The following is a 23,507-nucleotide window of genomic DNA, read 5'->3' as shown; positions in this document are numbered from 1 at the left end:
AATGATTCTGAAGTTCGTGTCTTTTATTTATAAAATCAGACTGTTAGAAAAAGCAAATGCTATAAATAGATTTAGAGTCTACAGTGATGCAGTGACTGGCGTCATTTTGTAGGCCAGTTCTAAAGTTAGCATCACCCTGGTTCCCAAGACAAAAACCCAATAGGATTTCTCCATCAGCTTTTGGATTATTGCAGAAAACAAGACCTGTAAGCAACAAACGTTTATGATTTCGGTTTTGATTATCATGATAATCTTCACAAATGAACACAATTTGAATGAATTCTGAAACTTAAACACAACTGACCCTTCGCAAAAACCTACCCTCTTTGCTGTTACTGTTGCTATCCCTGCTGAAAAAATAACTAAAACCAGCCTAAGGTGGTTGGCTGGTCTTATCTGGAAGCTGGAAGTAACTGGTTTTAGCTGGTCTCCCAGCCTGACCAGGTAAGACCAGTCTGACCAACTAAGGAAGTGGCCAAAACCCCTCTAAAACCAGCCTGCTGACCAGCTAAGAGCAGGATGGAGGATCAGCTAAACCAGCTAAACAGCTTAGGCTGGTTTTAGCTCTATTTTTTTCAGCAGGGATGTCCGACAAACAATGCTGCTCTCACAGTACACATCACGTTCTCATGCAGTGAAAAATTCATCACAGAACGAAGAGGAAACTGACAACATGCTGACACACAAGACAGAGCAGATTACTTCTGGTAAGAATCAAGGTCTTAGCTTTAAAATGTCATTTTTTTAAAGAAATTCAAACAATAAATACAGTTTTGTGGCTCTTTAATGTGTCGTGACAGATCACTCTACTGCCTATTAGATCAATCAAAATGTGAACTGTCTTTTTTTTCTTTACTCAAAGAATGAAAAAAACATGAATGAATGTATTTTATTTCAACCGCGGAAAGACATCAATACACAAATTGTTTTCAAGTTTAAGTCCAGCGAAGTTAATTTACACTCCTGTCTGATTTTTTTGTTGGACAGAATGGCAGGTTCTGCGTTATGATTGGTCAGATCACCTGTCCATCAAGCTATTTGCAGCGGGTCAGTTGTCAGAAGTGCAAAGCTAATCACAGGCTATAAATGAACTATAACAAAGTTTTAAATACAGTGAAACTGTGAAAGCAGACTAGTGCTTGCTGTTTTTAAGACAAGTAAATGGTTTTAAAAGTGCACAATGGGGAATTACTGATGTATTTTATGTTTTAGAATAAAACATGAAAACACAGTTGAGGTCAAAAATACAGCGAGGTCAAAATTAAAAGCCGAGAGGTGAAAACTTTTTTCATTTTGAAGATCAGGGTAAATTTAACTTATTATGTCTTCTGGGAAACAAGTAAGGACAGTACTAAATGAAAAAAAAAATTATGTTTATCAAAATAAGAAAAATGTACACATTTTCATTCTGTTCAAAAGTTTACACCCCTGGCTCATAATGCATTGTTTTTCCTTCTGAAGTGTCAGTGAGTGTTTGAACCTTCTGTAATAGCTGAGTCCCTCAGTTGTCCTCAGTGTCAAAAGGTGGATCTCATAATCATAAAATAATTGCTGGAAAGGATTCAAATACACACACACAAAAAAGGATTTTTCTGAAGAACAGCGGGCAGTTTAACTGTTCAGAACAAACTAAGGACCTATAAACAACTAAAAAAAAAAAAAAAAAAAAAAAAACAGTTGTGGATCATTCAGGTAACAACACAGTAATAAGAATCAAGTGTATGTAAACTTTTGAATGGTGTCATTTCTATAAGTTCAACTATTATTTTCTCTTTAGGACTATATGTAAATGTCTTTCAAAGGAACCGGAAGTGCTAAAATGCTAACTGGGTGTAGGTTTACGTTAAAATACGTTATCCCAGCACTCTATACTTCCAGCATTTTCAATTTGAATATGTCATTGGCAATGTTTCATGGGATTGTAGTTTTTCCCTCACTAAAACGCTCAAGTACGGTCCAGTACTTCTGTCTTTTTGTCTGCAATGTTCACCTCTGATTCACCTCTGGTTGGTTTGGTGGTTGATACCTCTTAAACTAAGATTTGTTTTCTGAGTCAAACATATTTGAAGTGTAGGCTGTGTCCGAAATCGCATAATCTCATAAGTACTTTTTTTTTTTTTAATAAGTGCGTGCTTCACAAATGCAAAAAGAGAGTATGTTCTATATAGTATAAATGTGTGTACACTCTTAAAAATAAAGGTGCTTCACGATGCCATAGAAGAACCTTTTTTGTCTACATGGTTCCATAAAGAACCTTTAACATCCAAAGAACCTTTCACAAAAGGTTCTTTGTGGCGAAAGAAGGTTCTTCAGATTATAAAAAGGTAAGAAAGAGATGGTTCTGTAAAGATCCTTTAACTGAATGGTTCTTTGTGGAACCAAAAATGGTTCTTCTATGGCATCGCTAAGAAGAACCTTTTACAGCACCTTTATTTTTAAGAGTGTAGTATGAATATACCCTGGACATACTATATTTGCCATGTTATCATTATCATGTGACCTACAAGCGTTAGTTGCATCACATAACTTCCTTTCATAAGTCTTCTCCCATGGTGTGCACACTTCAGAATCAAGCCAGAAGTAGTAGGTCATCCAGGTACTTTTTGCCTGTTCTTTTATTAGTAGGCCTACTGTGAATTTAAACATACTTCTTTTGTCACATACTGTAGGGAAATATGCAATTTCGGATGCAGCCATATACTCATCTGCAGCTGGATTTTAGTGTGGATGTGAAAGGTCAGACTGTGTTCAAATATTTCAATTTATTTTTATTATTTACTGTGTTTACTGTACTGTATATTGTCTGGACCATTCTGATTGGTCAAATATTTGAGTATATTACCTTATTTTTCCCTTGTATATCCTGCCAGTCCATTCTTATGTATCTTTCTTTGAATGTCATTTTAGTTCATACTTTGAAATGTTATATGATATTTTTTAATGTATTTGTAATCATGTCATAATGACATATAAAACATGTTGTCTTATACCTAAGATGTCACCCACAGAAGCTGATTTTTTACAATCTGGCTTCACTGTTGGTAGACCTAGTATTATGAGAGGTCCAAGACCAAATAATGATGGTGGAGGAGCTCCATTATGGAGTGAAAACCACGACAATGTCAGCAGCAGGCCTTAATGAGACCTCTGTCTAAGGGCACAGCTGTCATATTCAGAACCAGTCTCCTCCCTGCTCTCTGAACCATTCGTTTGCAGGAACACTGGTAATGAGATTGATCCCGGTTGCTTAAAACAGGGAAGAAGGGCACAAGCAGGTGTCATCACAACTGAGAAGAGCCAACCCCTGCTGATTCCAATTCCTTCTAGTGTCTTAAGAAAGGACACACATTTGCACATGCGGCAGAATTCGGTCACCAGGGGACAGGAGAAATCTCAGGAAAATTGCATGAGGGTATACACATTTAAACATAGCTATACATGTATAGCATTTTGTAGTGGTACATATATATTCCATCGAGACGTCCGCTTTCAACACTAATCACACTTACACTATTTTTCAACATAAAACTATAAAAGAAAAAAATAATGATCATATATAAAACATGCAATAAATGCATGTATTTCACATGGCTACACTTGTTGTTATATATTAAAAAATGATGCAAATATTTTTAAACCTTGTTGACCTTACAGGGAGGAGATATTAACACGTAAAGGGTAAAGGCGGAACTTTGTTACTCAAATGACCTTAAAGGGCAGTCACATATTTATGAATCGCATCCAAATTAGGACAACGTGGGCGGGAATACCTTACATTCTGACCAATTACAGCCCGTGTCCTCAACCAGCGTGGGAGGAACAGACGCCTAGTGAGGTTCCCGTGGGCGTGGCCTGACGCGGCGGAGGCGGAGCTTTAGCCGGAAGTGTGTGTGGACTGGGTCTCCTTGTCATTTGGCTTCAGTAGATTGTGCCGTGGAGAGGAGAAGGACAGCAGCGGCAGCGCAGCGAAGGGAGCAGCAGTGCGCTGGTGAAAAAAAAAAGACAAGAGAAACGAAAATCTAACAATGAAAAGGACGCATGAACGCATTGCAGTTCACCAGTAGCTAAACTAGTCTTTTTATATTGAAGTCAATGACGTAGAATCGTCTAAGCAAGTGATTTAAAGGTTAGCAGCTGGCTAAAGCGAGACAGGGCTGTGTCATTGAGAAGGCAGGACACGTCAAGACGAGGAAGGGAGAAAAAATAGACACTCCTGTCGGATTAAAGATCCCCACTTTATAATATCAGATCACCAGTTTATTCGATCTTCTGCGTTAGTTTGCGTTGTGATAATATCTGGAACGAGTGTCTGTCCTCAGTCATCGCTTGGATCAGCCACTAAGGTGAAAAGTACATTTATTTATTACATTTTGTGAACGTATTTATAATAAATCCCTCATATCAGATGTGAATTGTGCTTTTATGTGTGTTAAATCGTGCAGTATTGTGAGTATTGTAGAGCGAGAGTAGAAGACGTCATCATTTTTCAGACCGAGCATTCGTTCGTTGAAAAGGAAAGGGAATGCTAAAGATGTTTTTTTCCCCTTACATGATATTTAAATGATAGCAACAGCGGTGCTTTGTCGTGTAAGCTAGCTTTCTGTATTATTTCTGCGTCAGAAAAACACGGCCTTTCGGTTGAAATGAAGCCTTTTAGCAGTTCCTGTTGAATAAGCCGGTAGCCTGTTAGCTGCTAGCTGAAGAGACGTCACGAATCTATAATTAGAGCCTGAAAGACCTTTATAACTTGTGCTGTAGCCAGTATGCTATAGTGCTTGACAACGTAAACTTGTCATATCGTACATTTCCTGGCGATGTTGAGCACATTTATCTGTCCTGTCAGTGTTTGTGACGTCTGGTGGCGTAGTGCCACATAGTCTCTCACCAAAGGGTGTCCTCAGTGTTTCCAGTATGTCATGAATTATGTTGTGCAACTGCGTCATGGAGTGTTTTAACCGATATGCGTTCTTTTTCAGGGCTTAGGAAGCAAGAACAACTGTGTTGGAGCCAGGTTGAACTGGAGAACATAAATGGGGGATTACGGGTTTGGAGTCTTAGTGCAGAACAACACTGGCAACAAGTCTGCTTTCCCAGTACGAATCCACCCTCACCTGCAACCGCCACACCATCACCAGAATGCGACCGCCAGCCCCGCCGCTTTCATAAACAGCACCCCGGCTGGAAATGGCAGCAGCAGCGGTTCGACCTGGCTGTTCCCGGCGGCCGGCGCTCACAGCAACATGCAAGATGAAATTCTGGGATCCGAGAAGCCCAAAGCCCAGCAGCAAGAGCTGCAGGACAACCAGGAGAAGCAACAGCAGCAGCAGCTCTCCCCTGGACACCAGGAGAGTGGCATCATCTCCGAGCTGGAAAAGGCTCGTGCCGAAGAGAGCAAGGTGGAGAGCGGGTCATCCGACGGGACCAACGGCAAGGAAAAGCTGCGTTTGGAGTCCCCCGTGCTGACGCCCTTTGACTATCAGGAGCCCTCGGGACTGGGTACGGCTGCCCAATCCAGCACCTCCTCCTCACTGACCAGCTTCAACAACTGGTCGGCTGCTATCCCCGCCACCCCCTCCACCATCATCAACGAGGACATCAGCTTCTTCAACCCGGCCGCCTCGGCCAACAACGGCCCTCTGCTGTTCCAGAATTTCTCCCACCACGTCAGCCCAGGCTTCGGGGCCAACTTCTCCCCTCAGATTGGTCCCATCTCTCAGCACCACCCACCTCACCCCCACTTCCAGCACCCTCACAGCCAGCACCAGCAGCATCGCCGCTCTCCGGCCAGTCCCCATCCGCCGCCGTTCCCCCACCGCAGCGCCCCCTTCGGCCAGCTGCCGCATCTCTCCAACAACCTGAGCAAGCCTCCCTCACCCTGGGGCAGCTACCAGAGCCCCTCTCCCTCTCCTTCTTCCACTTCGTGGAGCCCAGGTGGGGGTTACGGCGGTTGGGGTGGCTCCCAGGGCCGTGAGTACCGCCGTGGCTTGAATGGCGGAATGACGCCTCTCAACTCCATCTCCCCGCTGAAGAAGACCTTCCCCAACAACCACATGCCCCAGCAGAAGTACTCCCGTGCAAGCCCCGGCTTCAACCCCAAGTCCTGGATGGATGACAGCAGGAGCGAGAACATCTTCCCTTTCCAGGTGTGTATATTATATAGGCACAATGATCTGCTTCACGAATAGGTAACAATAACCAGTAACTGACCAATGTTGGCCAGGCCAATAGAAACCTTTTCACATCAAGGATGATGACTAGAAATATGTTTAATGGGGTAATTCATCATTTGCAAGAAGGACTTTTATTAAAACTTGGTTGTCTATGCAGTAGAGAGGTGTTTTTCCCCGATATGACTGAAGAAAAAGGTCTGTGGTGTCCTGTTTTGCCAAAAAGGTATGAAAATGTGAACGCCCATAATGCACAGAGCTCGTTCTGTCTTTTTGTGAGCGAGGATATAAAAATGCATGAGTACGATATGTGACTTTCACAAAATCCCTGGAGCTGTCTAATAAATGGGGAAATCTTGATGTATGCAACATCCCACTTCCAATTTTCAGCTAAATTTTGTGTGAAAATGGGCCATGAGCAAAATCTGTATGGGGAAATATTTCTTTATCACGTTTCCACAGATTCATATTGACCAATTATAAGTTTGTTAACATTCGGGATGCATGTGCATCATGGTTGCAGAAAACCCTGGAGAGACAGCCTTTACGCCTAGAGAATTACACGAATACGGTACAAAATGGTTAAATAAAAAAAAAAAAAATAGATTGTGTTGATTAGATGTAATTTTCAATATGTTCTCTGTATATTACAAGAGCTTATAAGCAATAAGCATTGTTATTCAACGAGTAGTGGGATAGTCTTACAGATCTGAAACAGGGATGATGTTTTTTTTGTGGGCGGAGCCTATGTAAAATGACGGTTTTCAAGTGGCAGTCTATAGAGCCATGGAATAAAAGAATAAAAAAAGGATTTTCTATTTCAAAATTCTGACTTTATTCTTGCAATTCCAAAATTATATCCCACAATTCTAATAAGGAAAAACAACTCGCCATTCTCTCTTTTCCCCACGGCTCAGAATAGGAGTTTATATCCTACAGTTCTGGCTTTTTTCCCCTCAGAATTGACAAACTCACTATTTTTGAGTTAAAATGAGTTATAAATTCAGAATTAGGAGATATAGAAGAAAACTATGTAAAAGTATTAATAGTAATAGGTTTAATATTTCACACTGTAACTGTAGGGTTAATACAGTATGTCCCCTGCGAACACCATATGTGAATATTATGTAGACCTATTGTTTAAATCAAATGTATGCTTTGAAAGTAGAGTAATCATAGCAGTTTTCATCCACAGAATGTAGCAGTTTTCATTCAAATGTCGTCTTGGACGACAGTATTGTATAAAAATTTGCATTCTGATATTGACATCAGAAGGCACAGTTTTTTTCTCTTATTCCATGGATTTTACCCATTTACCTCCACTTGTTATCAGTGTTTTTCTGCAACCACTATACGTGCAGCTGCAAGTGACATAACTGTGGCATCTACTTCAAATTGGTCTATTGGAATGACTGGATTTCGCACCTGAAATTTCACAGAGCAGTTGTGAATGTGACCACACCTACGAGAATACAGAAATCCACACTACAACTGTAACTATAATGAGAAATCACTTTCAGAATATTCTTTTTCCAACTAATGAATGAAAAAATAATTGTCAGCCAATCAGAAAATCCAACTGACTTTAAAGAGCTTTGAGCATTTAAAGCTGCAGGCGACATAAATGCAATGGTTATAATAAACCGAGTGGTATCGACCGTTCGTGTAGATGCTAATGTTGTTATCATTGTGGTTGTGTCTATAATTATCGTTCTTGGTGTGAACAGGCTCTAGGTACTTCAAAATCTACTCAAAACTTTATCAAATGCTATTTTTCATCTTTCTTAGTTAAAGAATGTCAATAATATGGGTAATAATATGGTGTTAATCTCTTTGCTGGTTGTAAATGTATCAATTTAATTACAGCTACAACTACATAATTCACGGCCCCCCTGCTCTTTATATAAAAGGTGTTGTATGTCTCTGTGCCCTCCCATTGGTTGTCGCCCCAACGTGTCACTGCTCATTTGCTTTTAAGCTCAGCTCAACTTTCTCACGTCGTCAATGGTATCGTTTCGCTTTTGTCATCAGAAACTGCCAGTTTACATGAAAATGAATGATTCCCGGTGGCTTTGATGCTGCAGTCGCTGTCAGTGTGAACCTCGTAACATGAGGATCATTGTTCTGTGCATTTGCACAGCTCTAATTTGCCTGTTTCTGCTCTCTCATGGCACATTTTGACAAATTCTGCTTGAGTTGGGCCCAAAGAAACATGTGCCAGAGGCTTGGATGACTAACTTTGCCCTGCCTGTTTTGTTTTCCAAACAGCTCTGTGAGATTTTAGGAACTGACAGTTGCCTACCGTCTGGGTTGGTTTGATGGTAATCTTGCAGAGCGAATAATTGTAATGTAGACATTGTCTTTTTGACCCATTTGATTACATTTACATAAGCCATTACATAAATCATAAGAGCACAGGTTTTAAAATGTCGGCCAACCTGTTTTATTTCTGGTAGTATATTTTTGGCCTTGTCATACTTAACTGGAGCTAGACAGATTAATGGGATCTTTAGGTCTGTTAAGGTGGTATACAACACATAAATATAAAATTAATTTACACTAGTGCAGCAGTAGTATGACACAGTCGTAAGTGTTTATAAGCTCTACTAGAAGCACTCCTGTTTGTTTGGAACGCGTGTCTGTGTACATGTGATGGAGGGGTGGAGTGATGATGGTAAAAAGATAGGACATGGATACTTTGACAGTATATTTGTGCTTCTTTCTAGATTAAAAAATATTGTGAATGTTGTCAGTGATAAAGGGTGTTGTTAGGCATGACACAGTGCAGTGCCTTATGTTCTTTTATAAAAAGGTAACAACATAATTAAATTATTAAGGACACAATTTAGCTATAATTTTTCTTTCCTTTTTTTTTCCCCAAAACATTTTATCAAGCAAAATTGAGTTTAATATAAAATATGGACCCTGTCAGAGGTCCTTCACCGCTCTTCTTATCACTGCTGTTTGTCTAATAAAGGCAAATTTATTAATAAAAAATGTGCTATGGATACTTCAGTCAGTTAGTATAATACTAATACTATAATATGCTACCGTAAAAAACTGTTGTTTAACAACAATTTCCCTTACCACATACGAAAGAAAATTGTAATCTAATGAGACCTTTTTAATAATTTAACCGTAACATACTGTAAAATGTACAGACTTTGGACATTCATCTTATGATAATCTTATCATTTGCAGCAAACAAATGTAAACTGGTATTCTCATAATTTCCTTTGTGGTATTTTGTTTAAACAATTTCTTATTAGTTTTTGTTATCAGTTATATCTATTAGGATTTTATGTTACGTCTTATGTTCTTTAATTAACATTTAGTGCACTGTTTATGTACAGTGTGTTACCATGATGGTGTTTTGGATTTGTGTGCACCTTCAGTATATTAATATATACTTCAGCTTGTGGATACTTGTGATTAATTTATCATGTCTATTTTACCACATGTTTTAGGTACTTAATGGAATATTAACATTATACCAGTTAATGAAAAAAAAAAAAAAAAAAAAAAAAAAAAAAATTATATATATATATATATATATATATATATATATATATATAGAGAGAGAGAGAGAGAGAGAGAGAGAGAGAGAGAGAGTTTTTTACACTGAAAATTTAATTTCAGTCTCATGAAACCTAAAATGATGCTACTGTATATTATACAGTACAACTTTGGGAAAGAGTGAACTGCAGCTGCCAATTTTACAGATTAATTTTTGGGTGAACAGGATTTGTCATAGGTCACTAGATTGAGAATTTCAGCACCAGGACAGGAAGCATGCTTTTTATATATTAAGTATAAAAAAGACCAAAGACCATTTTCTACATAAAGAATAAGCATCAGATGTGCTTTTGCTTTTTTGTGATTTTATTCAATTTAGGTGCTGTAAACTCAATCGTTATATCTTTGTAATATTATAATATTGGATTTTGCACATGATGTACCTTGCCTAGTTTTATTATGAATAAAAAAAAAAATTCATTGCAACAAATTTAGCACCAGTACAAAACCTGCATCTGTTGTGCCTGTAATGTTTTATAACTGAAGCACCCCAATTTAGATTTAATTTAGAACCAATTTAGAAAGTTACAGTCCTGCATCATGTGCATTTAACTCGTAAATGCAATATTTCCAACATGACCTGAACACACCATTGCCTCTCAAGGTTTTGTCCTTATACAAATGCATTGCTTTTAACCTCCTTTTTGTTTGTTAGAAGAATCAAAAAAATGTTGTTACTTGCTATAATTTAATTGCTAAAAATAGTCTGTTAGCTTTAAATTTAGCGTTATAGAATGCAGCATCAATTCTGTGGGCCATCAGCCCTCATTTGTCTCAGTGTATCTCCATTTCAGCTTGATTCAAGTGAACAGGTGCTTTCCAGATCCTCTTATCAGGCCGTTTGCACGCAGAGGTCATCATCTGGTATAGGAACTTGGGTCAGCCTGCAGTTTTGTGATCTAGATGGGTTCTGTTCTTTGTAAAACTAACAAACTAAAGGTATTTGATAGCGCTTGGAACCTGTGGCTTCCACCGCTGAGAACAGGCAGCTCTTATTCGCAGCTATTTGCTCCAGCTGGTTGAATACGTGATGTGATTCCCAGCACTGCATAATGTCGCTGGAAGTTTCCACAGGCTCTGTGTACTCTCAGCCAAGAATATCTGATGTTTGGTGTGAAAGCAAAGGCTGTCTCCGGAGGGGGGGGCAGGACACACACGTATATACACACGCACACACACACGTTGACAGACTCACACATGAACAGGCGCTGCCGAGATGTGTAATTAAGCAGTTGCTCAGAGAGAAAATGAGAAATGGGACACGCAATTCATGATGGTGAAGATGGTTCTCATGACAAGGTTAGATGATTGAAGACACTGTAAAGAAAACAGAAAAACAAATATGGCTGTTGGGAAGTGCCCTTTTTTTTTTTTTTACCCAGTTGGGTAAAAAAAAAGACCCAAGGCTCAATTAGCGATCAAGCTGACATGGAGACAGTTTTAAAGCTGTTTGTTTTATTTCCAAGGCCAGCTTTTGTTTGGCTATTGTCACGGGGCGCAGGTGCCCACGGCAAATCGTCATCTGTTGCTCGGCTTTATCGTAAAGAACAGAGGGTTAGCCAAGGATTTGACTGCGCAGTTGCCTAATATGACACACTTTACATGTTTCATTTTGCACCGCATGCAAATCATTCTCACACTTTTTTTTTTTTTTTTTCGTTGGTGCCTTACTAGTATAAGATACATACTTTTGTTACTGTAATGAGCATGGTGTGTTTTCAGTATGCTATGCTCTCGCTCAGCCAGGTCTTTTGCTTTGTAAATTCTAGCCATCATCATAACCCTCTATAATCTTCTTTAAAGTCTCCTATGATTGCGTGGGATTCAGGCTGCCTCAGCATAGACATTCATCCCACAGTGCATTAAACTGCCTCCATTCTTGGAGATCTTTATGGTGTGAAACAAAGAAAAATGGTTTTTGGTGTTAGAATCAAGAATCTGAAAATGAAAATTCTTTCATCATTTAAAAGCCGTTCACGCAGAACATGTTTTTGCATTTCACTGCATTGCTTTTCTGGGTAATTCCACATAAAAGTCAACCTTACCATGAAAAAATAGTTTTTTTACTATAGTGATAGCACAGATGTCAACTTTTGGTGGTTTAAATACCCATGTGAGGTCTCTCTTAAAGTTTTTAAAGCAGTTTTAAAATATAGTCTGGTAAGTGCTAGTTTCAGGCTTTTCACATCCATAACGGTACATATTCCTCCTAAATAGATGCATCAAAATTAAAATAGCGTAACAATAATATGTTCTGCCAAGAGCCATCGCGTCTCTTTTTGTTGGGTATTATTAAGTCTGGTTTGTGCATTTTTATTTTTTTTCTTTACGCATGATTATTTTTAACATAGGAAAACTCATGCATAGACTGAAATGTTTCTGATGCTTAGACTCTATCAACAAGGGTTTATTAAAATATAAATGAATGGTTTGGTATATTGGTAACACATACATTCTCTAAGCATTTATATGTCACATCCATAACGCTGGATTTGCCCTTCCTGTTCTGTGTAAACTGGTGCAAGATGGATGTCTTTGACCATTAGGTTCAAATTTAGTGCAAAGAAAATATTTTTTTTTCAGTATGTACAAGTAGCTCTTTTCCATACAGTAAAAGTAAACAGGGATGGACACTATCAGTCTTCAAACCGTAATGGAAAAGCAATAAATGTGTATTATGCTATATTCAGTGGTTACTGCATGCGACCAGCATGACATTTATTTTTTGACCATGTTGTCATAGATTAAATATCCTTTGTAATGGACATTTTTTATGATATACGCATATATTAACATATATGCTATTGGGATATATTGGCAAATGTGATCAGTCAGGTGGTAATGCATACATTTATGTTGAAATAGGTTATATGACTAATGTTAAAACCATTTTTTCAGTACAGTTAATTAGGCTTCTGGTCAATCCTTTTGTTTTTAGATCAATCTGCGTTAATGTTTTGTATTAACCTTTAATTATAAGATTGTAATATAATGGTACTTTAGTATTTACTCTGCTGTAATAGTACTGTAGTAATGCACCATGAAATTCTCTCTAGCTGCCTTCCATCCATTTGCTTATTACATTTTATTGTGGGCTCAGTTTCAAATAGTACACAGCTCAGGTATCTTGATTCACTACTGTCTGGGGATAAATAGACCCTTCAGTGTGCTTCAGTTGGAAACCACGTACCTTTTCAATGTTATTTTGTCATATTGAGAGTTCTCCAATGAGAAAAGGTCTACGATATAGGCATGACCATGGCAGTCATGGTCATTTTACGCCGTCTATCTGACCGAGAACTCTTTCTACACTTTAATTACTTTATCAGCAGAGTCAGTTGCGCTCCCCTGTGGAAAGTTTCCATACCCCCTGCCTCCCCAACCGTGTGGAAAGGCTGGATTAATAGGCTTTAGAGTGATTTGATGTGGAAGGCTTTGAAATACCTTGTGCTGCGACAAAAAACACAATGTCAAGCCTCTGCCTCCCATTCTCCCCCGTCCTCCTTTTCATTAGTTTAGCCATGACATTTCAGATTAATGTCGTTCCTGAAACACCCGTAACATGCCACACTTAATCACTCACATCAGGGTGTTCCATCAAGGTCCCTTTCTGAAAAGCGCACAGCAGACTTTTTCCATATCGCTTGAACTATGATGACCTGAAAACATGCCCCTGGTGGGTAAAGGCCTTTGAGTCAGCAAGCCCTGCACGCAGTCTAATTTTAGTTAAACCCAAAATAGCTCTGGCGTTAAGGAGTGGGAAATGCTTATTAACACCTTTTTAATAAGACGTGGTGTATAGAAGCAGCTCGTTGGGTTTTGTCAATGATGGCTTCGGTCTTTGTGGAGTTGGTTATTCATCAAAGGGCTCTCAGCAGAGTGTACTGTGCAGTAAATCTGAAGACGGCCTTTGGCCCGCTCTCGTGTTCTGAATCAGCGAGCCAGCCCTGTGCTGTGGCATAAGTGCCCTGCGTGAGCACACGGCCTCTCTAAGCTGAGGGGGATGAGTGGTGCTCTGAAGATCCCAGCAGATGCCAGATCGTGACTGAGCACGAGCAGATTGTACCGTTAATCACGGCACCATCCAGTTCAGCTGGAAGCTGCGTTATGTTGGAGCTCAGGTACACCATGTTAGTTATTTATATAAACAGCCAGATGGACCCGGCTGCACCATGAATGTAGCAGTAAGCAATTTAAGTCTCTAACTGTGTGGGTGTGTTATTCCTTGAGAGGCCTTTTGTTTAAAGCATTCAAAAAGGTGGCATATTTGGTGTTAAAGGATTAGCTCACTCTAGAATTAACATTTCCTGATAAATTTAGTCACCCCTATGTCAGCCAAGATGTTCATGTCTTTTAAGGGTTTTGAGGAAAACATTCCAGGATTTTTCTCCAAAAAGTACACTTCAGTGGGAATTAGTGGGTTGAAGGTCCAAATTGCTTTACTAGTGAAGCGATCGGTCATTTTCTAAAAATAAATACATTTATATACTTTTTAACCACAAATGCTCATCTTGCACTAGCTCTGCAAAACGCGTCTATAACTTCACACATTATGTAATCACGTTGGAAAAGTCAAGCTTGTTTAGTTCTTCGTCTTCGTCATCTCATTTTCTCCTCCAACTTCAAAATCGTTGTTTTACCTTTTTTGTAAAGGGTGTTTGACTTTCTTTGCACGTACACTTTGTAAACACTGGGTCAGTACTACTGCCTACGACTTTCCATTGTGACTACTAGGGATGCACCGAATGTTTGGCAGCAGAAATTATTCGGCCGAAAATTTGGTGTTTGAATAAGCGAAAAGACCGAATAAATTATGCCGTGACAATCAAATAGAGGCGCTTACTAATGCAGCAAATATGTCGGCAGTGTGGGAGCATTTAAAACTGTCAGAGAAAGACGCAAAAATTATTACAAGCACCAACAGCGAGAGACTGTTTAGTACCATCTCTCGTGTCTTCGATGAGAAGAGGAAGGGAGGTTGTTGCTGGTTACTGTATGATGACTGAAATCGCAAAATGGCCTTAAACCTTTAGTCAATAAACTACAGAAGGCTATGTTTTCTAATACACGCCCAAATTGTATGTATTCTGACAGTGCTGCACTAGCTCCAAAGTGCAAGGAAAATCTGAACCATTCATAAATCTGCTGCTGTCAACAAAAAGAATTACTGAGGTCTTCTTGCGGGTTTTCGCCAAAATAAAAGTCAACATTCATAAAAGTTAGTATTGTAATTTTATCGTTGTTCTGTAAAATAAAATAAAAAAAAGTAAGATAACAATAATTACAACAGCTCTGTTAATACATTTATTATATCAAATTGGGATCTGTAATATTTTCTGATGTTTTAAAAGAAGTCTTTTCTGCTCAGCAAGGCTGCATTTATTTGTACATTTAAAAAACACATGCCTGATTCAAGAAAGGGGTCTTAAAAATGGCCAAAGAATATTATTTTACTAACTTATTAATTTTAAGTTAAATTGTACTTTGTTGGTAGGCTATAATGTCTACCATGTTAAAAATGTTCAGTGTTAAGTAAATATGTTTAAATGGTTTTGTAATTGATTTTTTTCTTTGAAAAGCAAGACAAAACTGTAAAAAGCACATTTTGGCTATTTAATTTATGCAATGGAGAAAAAAAAGGCAAAATACATGGGCGGAGGAAAAACCTGAAAAACCATGTTCTGTAATCGGCCTTCGGCCCGGTGTTTCGTTCAGTGCATCCTTAGTGACTACGTAATGCGTTAAGTTGAGCTAGTGCAAGACGAGTATTTATGGTTAAGTATACGTTTTAATTTTTTTTATTAGAAAATGACCGATCATTTCACTAGATAAGACTCTTATTCCTTCGCTTGAATTGTGTGAGTCCTTTGAAGCTGCATTGACATTGCAATTTGGACCTTAAACCTGTTGATCCCTATTGAAGTCCACTATATGGAGAAAAATCCTGGAATGTTTTCCTCAAAAACCTTAACTTCTTTTTGACTGAATAAAGAAAGTCATGAACATCTTGGATGACATTGGGTGAGTAAAATATCAGGAAATTTTAATTCTGGAGTGAACTTAATTCCCTTAATGCCAATAATGGTGGTTCAGATTACACAGTTTTTTTTGTCGGTTACGATAGTCACCTTGTCAGATTTTGACTACACGTCAGTGGTTTCCTGACCATTCTTCGCTTGCCCTTTTTAACGCTGTGCATGCTGTCATTGATAGCGCAGAACTGGACAGAAGGTGTCATGAGCGTAAACAAACAATGGCTAGCAAACTGCGCCTTTTGCTCTGTCTTGTCGTCAAAAAAGCCCAAGAAGGAAAGAACCTGACATGAGTGGGCACAAATATGGATTGCATGAAGAGGACATTATGAACTGTCAAAGAGAACTGATGTAAAATAGTTTTGATTTGACCTTTTTTCACTTTGTCATGATAAAAATCATAAATGCAAGAATATTGTTGCCATAGCTCCACGAACATTTCTTCAATTGTACAATTCCACATAACAGGACTGATACCATTCTGTCTCTTTCGTTTCGGAATGTTTGAAAGCATGTATGAAAGCATGCATGTAAGCATGCATGTAAGTGCTTCTGTGCTCCTATTGGCCAGCGTCACAGATGTGACGGAGCTCGTCGTGGACGACTGAAAAAAAAAAAATGCTAGTCTTACTGCGATGACGGTGTGAAGCATAGCAGACGTGGCATCGGTTATCGTCCACTATGACACTATGCCCATTGTTGTTTACGAATCCCCAAAACACCAAGCAGGTAATGCCAAAATTAGGATAAAATTGTGTAGTCTGAACTGGTCTTAACAGTAGTTTTGAAAAACCTGATTAGTCTAAGAGTTAAGATTAACCAGCTAATTGAATGCGGATGAAATTCACTCACATTTCTGGCATGAATTGTGTACGAATGCAATGCATAACACATTCTCAGCGGTGTTACAAGGGCTGCTATACTGGAAAACGTAGTAGATATGTAAATATGTACTAGATGGATGTGTTTGACAGCTCTAACAGCATTCTGAAAACTCAAGATAGAATGAAGCATTCTGAAAACTCAAGATAAAATAAGTAATACGAAACCTTTAGGACACAGATGTTTTTTTTTTAAAAGAATGTTGTGGACCCAGGTGAACCCCATTGACTTTGATTGAAAGGACCAAATCTGTTCTTCAAAAGAACATTTATGAAAACATTCTTTAAGGTATCTTTTGTGTTTCCAAGAATGAAAGTCATGCAGATTTAGAGCTACACAGGAAAAATAATCTACTTTTTGTAGTGAACTATCCCTGTATTGGTGCAGACATTTGAAGGTAACTCTATCGCCCCCTGAAGTGCCGAGGTTTGTTACCGCAAGAGCGCACATCAAGTATGCAGAATAGGATGGCACTCTTGTAATGCTTTGGCCAAGCATTTGCGTCTGTGTTGACGTACTTTCATAGAATGTCTTTCTGACCTTCAAAAAACAGGAAGACCTAGATTCTGTTATTGTTTGCTTTTGGTGGACAATAGAGTGAAGAGTCTTGAGTCTAAGGTGTGTATTTAATACAAGTCTCAGTTTTGAAATCAGATGACCTCTGGTCTAGTTCAAACACATGATTGTGCTGAATCATCAGGTAAAGGGGAATATCCTAATCCATTTAAAGTAAAAGAACGCTCTTTATCATTTATCAACCTGTTTTGTCCAATAGTTATTTCTTGAAGTCTTCATACAATATATATACCACCCCCCTCCCTCACTTAATAGTATTGTCAAAACCATGAATTTAGTTTGCAGGGATCACACACACTCGAAGTCACATAGGCCAAATACAAATGCATACAGCTGTAAAATTTTTCTGATCTCAAATATATTGTTCAAGCTTTTTTTACATTCTGTATGAGCCATTTGTGATGCAAACAGGTAAAAACATTGGTTTTCAGTCTTATAAATAGTCACGGAAACCCTTCAGTCACATGATTTGAGTTAACATTTGTTAGTCATTGGTACCTCTGGGTTTGTATTGTTGGGTTACATCATTGCCAAGTTGAATCTGCATTGCAAGTGTGTTTTTATCAAGCCACATGCGTTCTCTGTCAGGTTTTCAACCTTTGTGTTTATAAATCATGTCAATCATTAGACTTGTCACCTTAGACATTATTCTCATGATCCAGAGGTCAAGTGAGTAGCGAGCACCAAATTGGATTTATATTTTTTTTCTGGAGCCTTTGTTGAGCCTTTCATTTGTGACTTCCTTTCAACAGGATATAGGTTTTGAGAGGAACAAAAGCACAACAGCTTGAACTCTATTGTAGATGAAAGGGGATACTCCCGCAGAGCTGAGGGATATGAGAAATGCCATCATAGTTGTTGTTTTTTTTGATACGCATCCTCTTTTACTCCCCTCACAGGATCGTCCCCGTTCATTCGATGGCTTCAACATGCATTCTCTGGAGAACTCTTTGATTGACATCATGAGGGCTGAGCAAGACACTCTGAAAGGTAAGATAAGAGTCCACGTAAGGAGATGTGTGTGTTTGTGTGTGTCAAAGTACCATATTGATGGCTAAAAACCTTTGTCCCGTCAGCAGTTAGATTCGTGCAGCCGCTCACGTGGTTTTAGTTGCATTGCTCTCTCTGTAATCAAATGAAAGCTTGCTTGTACTCCAGTAAGGGGCCGTTCACATAGAACATGTTTTTGAATTCTACTTCAATGCATTTCAATTGGTGTTTTATGTAAACATTCACTAGACAAATGCATTTGACCGTTGCATTTGCGTCTTGTTTCTTTTGCGTCTTGTTTCTTTTGCAGTATTGTACGTATGACAGTGTTTTAAAAATGTAGTGCTAAACTTACAACATTTCCCATTTTTGAATGCGGAAGCATGTTCTGTTGAAATGTCTCTTAATAATACCATCATGGTTTGTTGATTTGATGGAGCTCCTGTTCTCTGACCAGTGTCCCATTTTCTTAAAAGTTGGTTGGTTATTGCATCACTTTTCTATTCCTCTTTTGAGGCAGCTGACAACTGGCAGGGTCCTGGAGGCCTCACCTTTGATAGCAGTTGTAAATGCATACAAATGACAATCAATGAGCCCATGACATTATTCCAAGCGTTTATTAGAGCATGTTCTGGAGCAGACAGTAGATCTAATCTTTTTTTATGGTCTCTGCTGCTGGCTATGGCCGTGTGTTATTTCCCAGTTGAGCAGAGCAGAATTATATTGAAAAAAAGTGAACAAGCATTAAAACATTTCTTTTTTTGTCTTGGCAGTTTTACTTTGCGCTCTCCAGTGGCATTTTAAACCCTGTTTTCTTGCATACTTTTATAGATTTCTTTAACATCAGATGTGGTGTTAAATTTTTGGTGCAAGAGTGAGCAGCTGTAAAAAGCTGCCCATTAGCGCTGAATCATTGCACACCCACGTACACACACACACATACACACAAACAGAGCAAGAAGAGAGATAAAGCTCTGTGTTGACCTACAAATAGCTGTGTCTGTGCAGCAGAGCTTAACCAGAGCTCCTTCCACAGCAGTAACTCTGAAGCTGCACTAGTCATTGCAAACACATCAGCCTGATTTTGTGAGATTGTTGATTTTTATTATGCGAGCTCGCTCAGATCTGCAGCTTGGATCAATATGCATTTAAGAGGAAACTATTTATTGTATTTATTTATTAATTTGTCATATGGTAATAAGAACACCTGCAATAAGGTAACCATTGCCAGTCAAAATAAAATCGAAATTGACCCTGTTTTCTTTTTTAATTAACATTTCCAGTCTTATTCTTAATGATTCATTAGTACATAGTATTATGTAAATAAAATAATAAACAAAAATAGTCTTTTTGTAGTATACTTTTAAGGTTTATTTTTTTTACTGCACATTGTCATATGAACAGGCAGTCAGTACTGATGTAAGTTTCACATATGTTGAAAACTTAAAGGGATAGTTTAACCAAAAATTAAAATTCTGTCATTAATTACTCACCTTCATGTCGTTTCTTCAGAACACAAATTAAAATAAATATAATGAAATCCGACAGCTTTCGGACCCTCCGTAAACAGCAAAGCAACTACCACGTTTAAGGCCCAGAAAGGTAGTAAGGAAATCATTAAAATAGTCCATGTGACATCAGTGGTTTAACTGTAATGTCATGAAGCTACGAGAATGCTTTTTGTAATTTTTTTTTTTTTTATACTTTTTTATGCATGTGTCAGCAAACAAATTGTTGAATAAACTATTCTCGTAGCTTAATAAAATTAAGATTGAACCAGTGATGTCACATGGACCATTTTAACAATGTCCTTGCTACCTCTGGGCCATAAAATGTTTGTTGAGTTGTTGCCTATGCATTCTCAGAAAGCTCTCGGATTTCATCAAATATACAGTTGAGGTGAAAAGTTTACATCCTCCTTTTAGATTCATTAAAAATGTGAATTATTTTACCAAAATAAGAGGGATCATACAAAATGCATGTTATTGTTTATTTAGTGCTGACCTGAATAAGATATTTCACATAAAAGATGTTTACATATAGTCCACACAAGAAAATAATAGCTAAATTTATAAAAATGACCCGGTTCAAAAGTTTACATTGCCTCTTAATACTGTGTTGTTACCTGAATGATCCACAGCTGTTTTCAGTTGATCCACAGCCACAGCCAGTCTCTTGTTTGTCCTGAATAGTTAAACTGCATGCTGTTCTTCAGAAAAACTCTTCAGGTCCCACAGATTCTTTGGTTTTCCAGCATTTTTGTGTATTTAAACCCATTTCAACAATGACTGTATGATTTTGAGATCCATCTTTTCACAATAAGGACAATTGAGGGACTCGTGCAACTATTACAGACGGTTCAAACGCTCACTGATGCTCCAGAAAGAAACACTTTTTGAAAACTTTTCAATTTGAAGATCAGGGTAAATTTGACTTATTTTGTCTTCTGGGAAACATGTAGGATCTGAAGGGCAGTATTAAATGAAAAAAAAAAAAAAGATATTTAGGCAAAATAAGAAAAATGCACACACTCCCATTCTGTTCAGAAGTTTTTACCCCCAGCTCCTGAAGTATTTTACTAACACATTATTGGTAAAGTAATTTTTTATGTAAAAATAACATTAACATTAATAACAAGGTAAAATAACATTCAATTTTGGGTGAACTATCCCTTTAAATTTCAAGATGAACAGCACTGGATGTTCAGAAAGTGCGTCAGGTTTTGATTCAGTAACTGGTCTGATGGGTTCAGTGAGTTCATTCAGTGAGCAATTTGTCAGACTGATTTAAACCAGTAACCTGTGAGTTTGTGGGTGCTTTAGAAAGATTCAGAATAAAAAAACGGTTGATCAAAATCATTTGTTTGTGAATTGGATCGTACTGTTCTCGCTGTATGTTTGTTTTTGCATACAGCCTGAAAGAATAATTAAATTCACGTTTTCTTGCTTTTTCATACATTTTTTTAATTTTTTTATTTTATCTCCTCACATTCCTTTCAGGCTGTAACCTCACAACTTGGCAAAAATATATAATTTTGTTTTCCATAGCACTGCAGATTAATGCGTTTAATTTTTACTTTAAACAGAAGCATTTTATTTCACATGCTACACTTTTATGTTTTAGTTTTCCACACATTTGGACCATGATTAGTGCAACCCACAAAATGCAGTCAACTTACTGTTTATTATTAATAAGGAACACAATGAAATCTCTGTTGGATGGTTTCTTGAATCAAAGCTGCTCACCCCCATATACATTACCATCACTTGACAACCAAATTAGAACAACCCTCAGGGTCAGCTTCTCTTTAGCATTGCATAACTTCACCACCAGAACCAGAGGGTCGACCCTGCAGACACCACCCCAGTGTGGCAGAGATGACCAAACAAGACGGGGGAAGAGAAGTAGTCCAGTGTACAAGTTGCTTTGAATAGCTTCCAGCATTGTCTTTGCCTGTAAAAGAGCTCTCTGTTCTCGCTAAAGCAACAAAATGGTGTGCTGGCCCTGGCCACCAGACTGCTCTCGGAGTGAACAGTAGAAGGAGGAGGGGGCTGCCAGAGCCATGTTAACACTACACAGAGAAACAGTCCATACCAGCCGTGCTGGCTGTAGTTGATGTTTCCTCTCATTCTTCTTCTAGATGCAGAATGAGGCTGAGTTGAGCACGAGAATGAAAGTGATCTGTTTCCGGGAGAGTACTGTGATTGGCCCGGAATACATTTATATAAACACAATTTCTGATGACGTTTTTGTCATCATCCAGTATTTGGAGGAGTAGCATGGCGTTTTAAAGTATGCCGTCAAAATTTAACAGTGAAGAGGGAGCAAATTTAGATGTCCTTGTCAATGAACAAATGACTCTTGTGAATCAGACTTTCTTCTTCAATGAGTCATTACTGAGTTCACACCTGACTCCCCTACTGAACCGTGTGGCATTTTTGCAATGATCTGGGAACTGTCATGTGGACTGTATATTCACGAGACTTACATGAGTGTATTTACTGACTAGTTGTCTATGTGACAGTTGTTGAGACATGCAAAACTTTGTTTGAGTGATTATATTAAAGCCTTTTTGGCTTTTGGACAGTTATCTTTATCGACTGATTTAGAGGGATAGTTCACACAAATATGAAAACGGTCATTTAATTACTCACCCTCATGTCGTTCCAAACCTATGAGATCTTCGTTTATCTTCTGAACAGAAATGGAAGATATTGATTAATTTAACATTAGCCGGGTTTCCATCCAAAGTTGCGAATCTAACTTATGCGCAAAAATTGGAATATCACATAAAACATTGCGAATAAGCACCGTTTCCATCCAACAATTCAAAGAGAACAAAATCGTCACTTCCTGATAAACTGACACTATATATTACTAAGAAAAGTAGGAGAAACCACTAAATATAGTAATTTTCATATATAATAAATTACGTGCACCTCAGAGAGAGCTGACGAAACACAATAAATGTAATAATTTCTTTCTGAGGTGGAAGCCTGCTGTTTGGGAACGCAGTCGTGTAGGACAGTTCTGGGAGGCAATTATACAGAAATACTTTGACTACAGACTTTACTCAGGCATTTCAGAATGACCATAACAACATTTTAGATGCTGTGGAACGAGATCGGTCCACTGATTAGACAGGTTTTGCCGTCCCATGTTTCAAAGTCACATAACTTTTTTTTTTTTTTGATGCGTATGGAGGAATTTATTCAGCAAATGTGTTTCCATCTCACATTATTTGCATTAACCCTTTTTCGCACAAGTCAAAAACCACCTCAAGTGAGCGTAAAACGTTTTTTGTGATTTAAGGTTGTTTTTTTTTTTTTGTTTTTTTTTTTTCGAAATGTGGCGTTTCCATCACTGGTTTCTGATGCGATACTTCAAAATGCGCATAAAAACAGGGTGATGGAAACATAGCTATTGTTCGTCATTTTGACGGACAGGGTTGTAAAAATTCTGTCATAATCTATTATTACCTGGCATTTTAATTTACATATTTTAATTATAATAGCACATTTAATTGCTTTTATTTTTGTTCACATTTTAATTTTTAATTATGAACCTATAGGACGACAGCACAGTGTTCAAAAACAACAAAATACGCTAGGGCTGGGTAGATAAAAAATCGATTTCTCGATTTGAATAGATTCTCCTTTTAATGAACCAATATCAGTTCTTAAATCCTAATCAAACTTTTGGTCTATGCTGTTTTCAGTTTATGAATGAACTGAAACAATAGGAATCGAAACAATAGGCTGAACTCTGGGCTTTGTTACTTTTG

General features: G+C 38.1%; 1 protein-coding gene across 3 annotated transcripts in view; it reads left to right on the top strand.

Moving 5' to 3' along the window:
- The first annotated feature begins 3,909 nt into the window (after nt 1-3,909).
- Nucleotides 3,910-23,507, top strand: part of cpeb4b (cytoplasmic polyadenylation element binding protein 4b) — a 31,595-nt gene continuing 11,997 nt past the window's right edge. For all 3 annotated transcript variants that reach the window (XM_051093897.1, XM_051093896.1, XM_051093895.1), the window contains exons 1-3: nt 3,910-4,343; nt 4,977-6,143; nt 18,133-18,223. In XM_051093897.1, the coding sequence (XP_050949854.1) occupies nt 5,031-6,143; nt 18,133-18,223 (1,204 nt within the window). In that variant the 5' untranslated portion in view covers nt 3,910-4,343; nt 4,977-5,030. The remainder of the gene's footprint in view (nt 4,344-4,976; nt 6,144-18,132; nt 18,224-23,507) is intronic.

Source organism: Labeo rohita, chromosome 21 (genome assembly GCF_022985175.1).
Source record: "Labeo rohita strain BAU-BD-2019 chromosome 21, IGBB_LRoh.1.0, whole genome shotgun sequence".
Taxonomy (NCBI): Eukaryota; Metazoa; Chordata; class Actinopteri; order Cypriniformes; family Cyprinidae; genus Labeo; species Labeo rohita.
The sequence above is the reverse complement of the archived record's forward strand: the minus strand, read 5'-3'. Positions and strand labels throughout refer to the sequence as shown.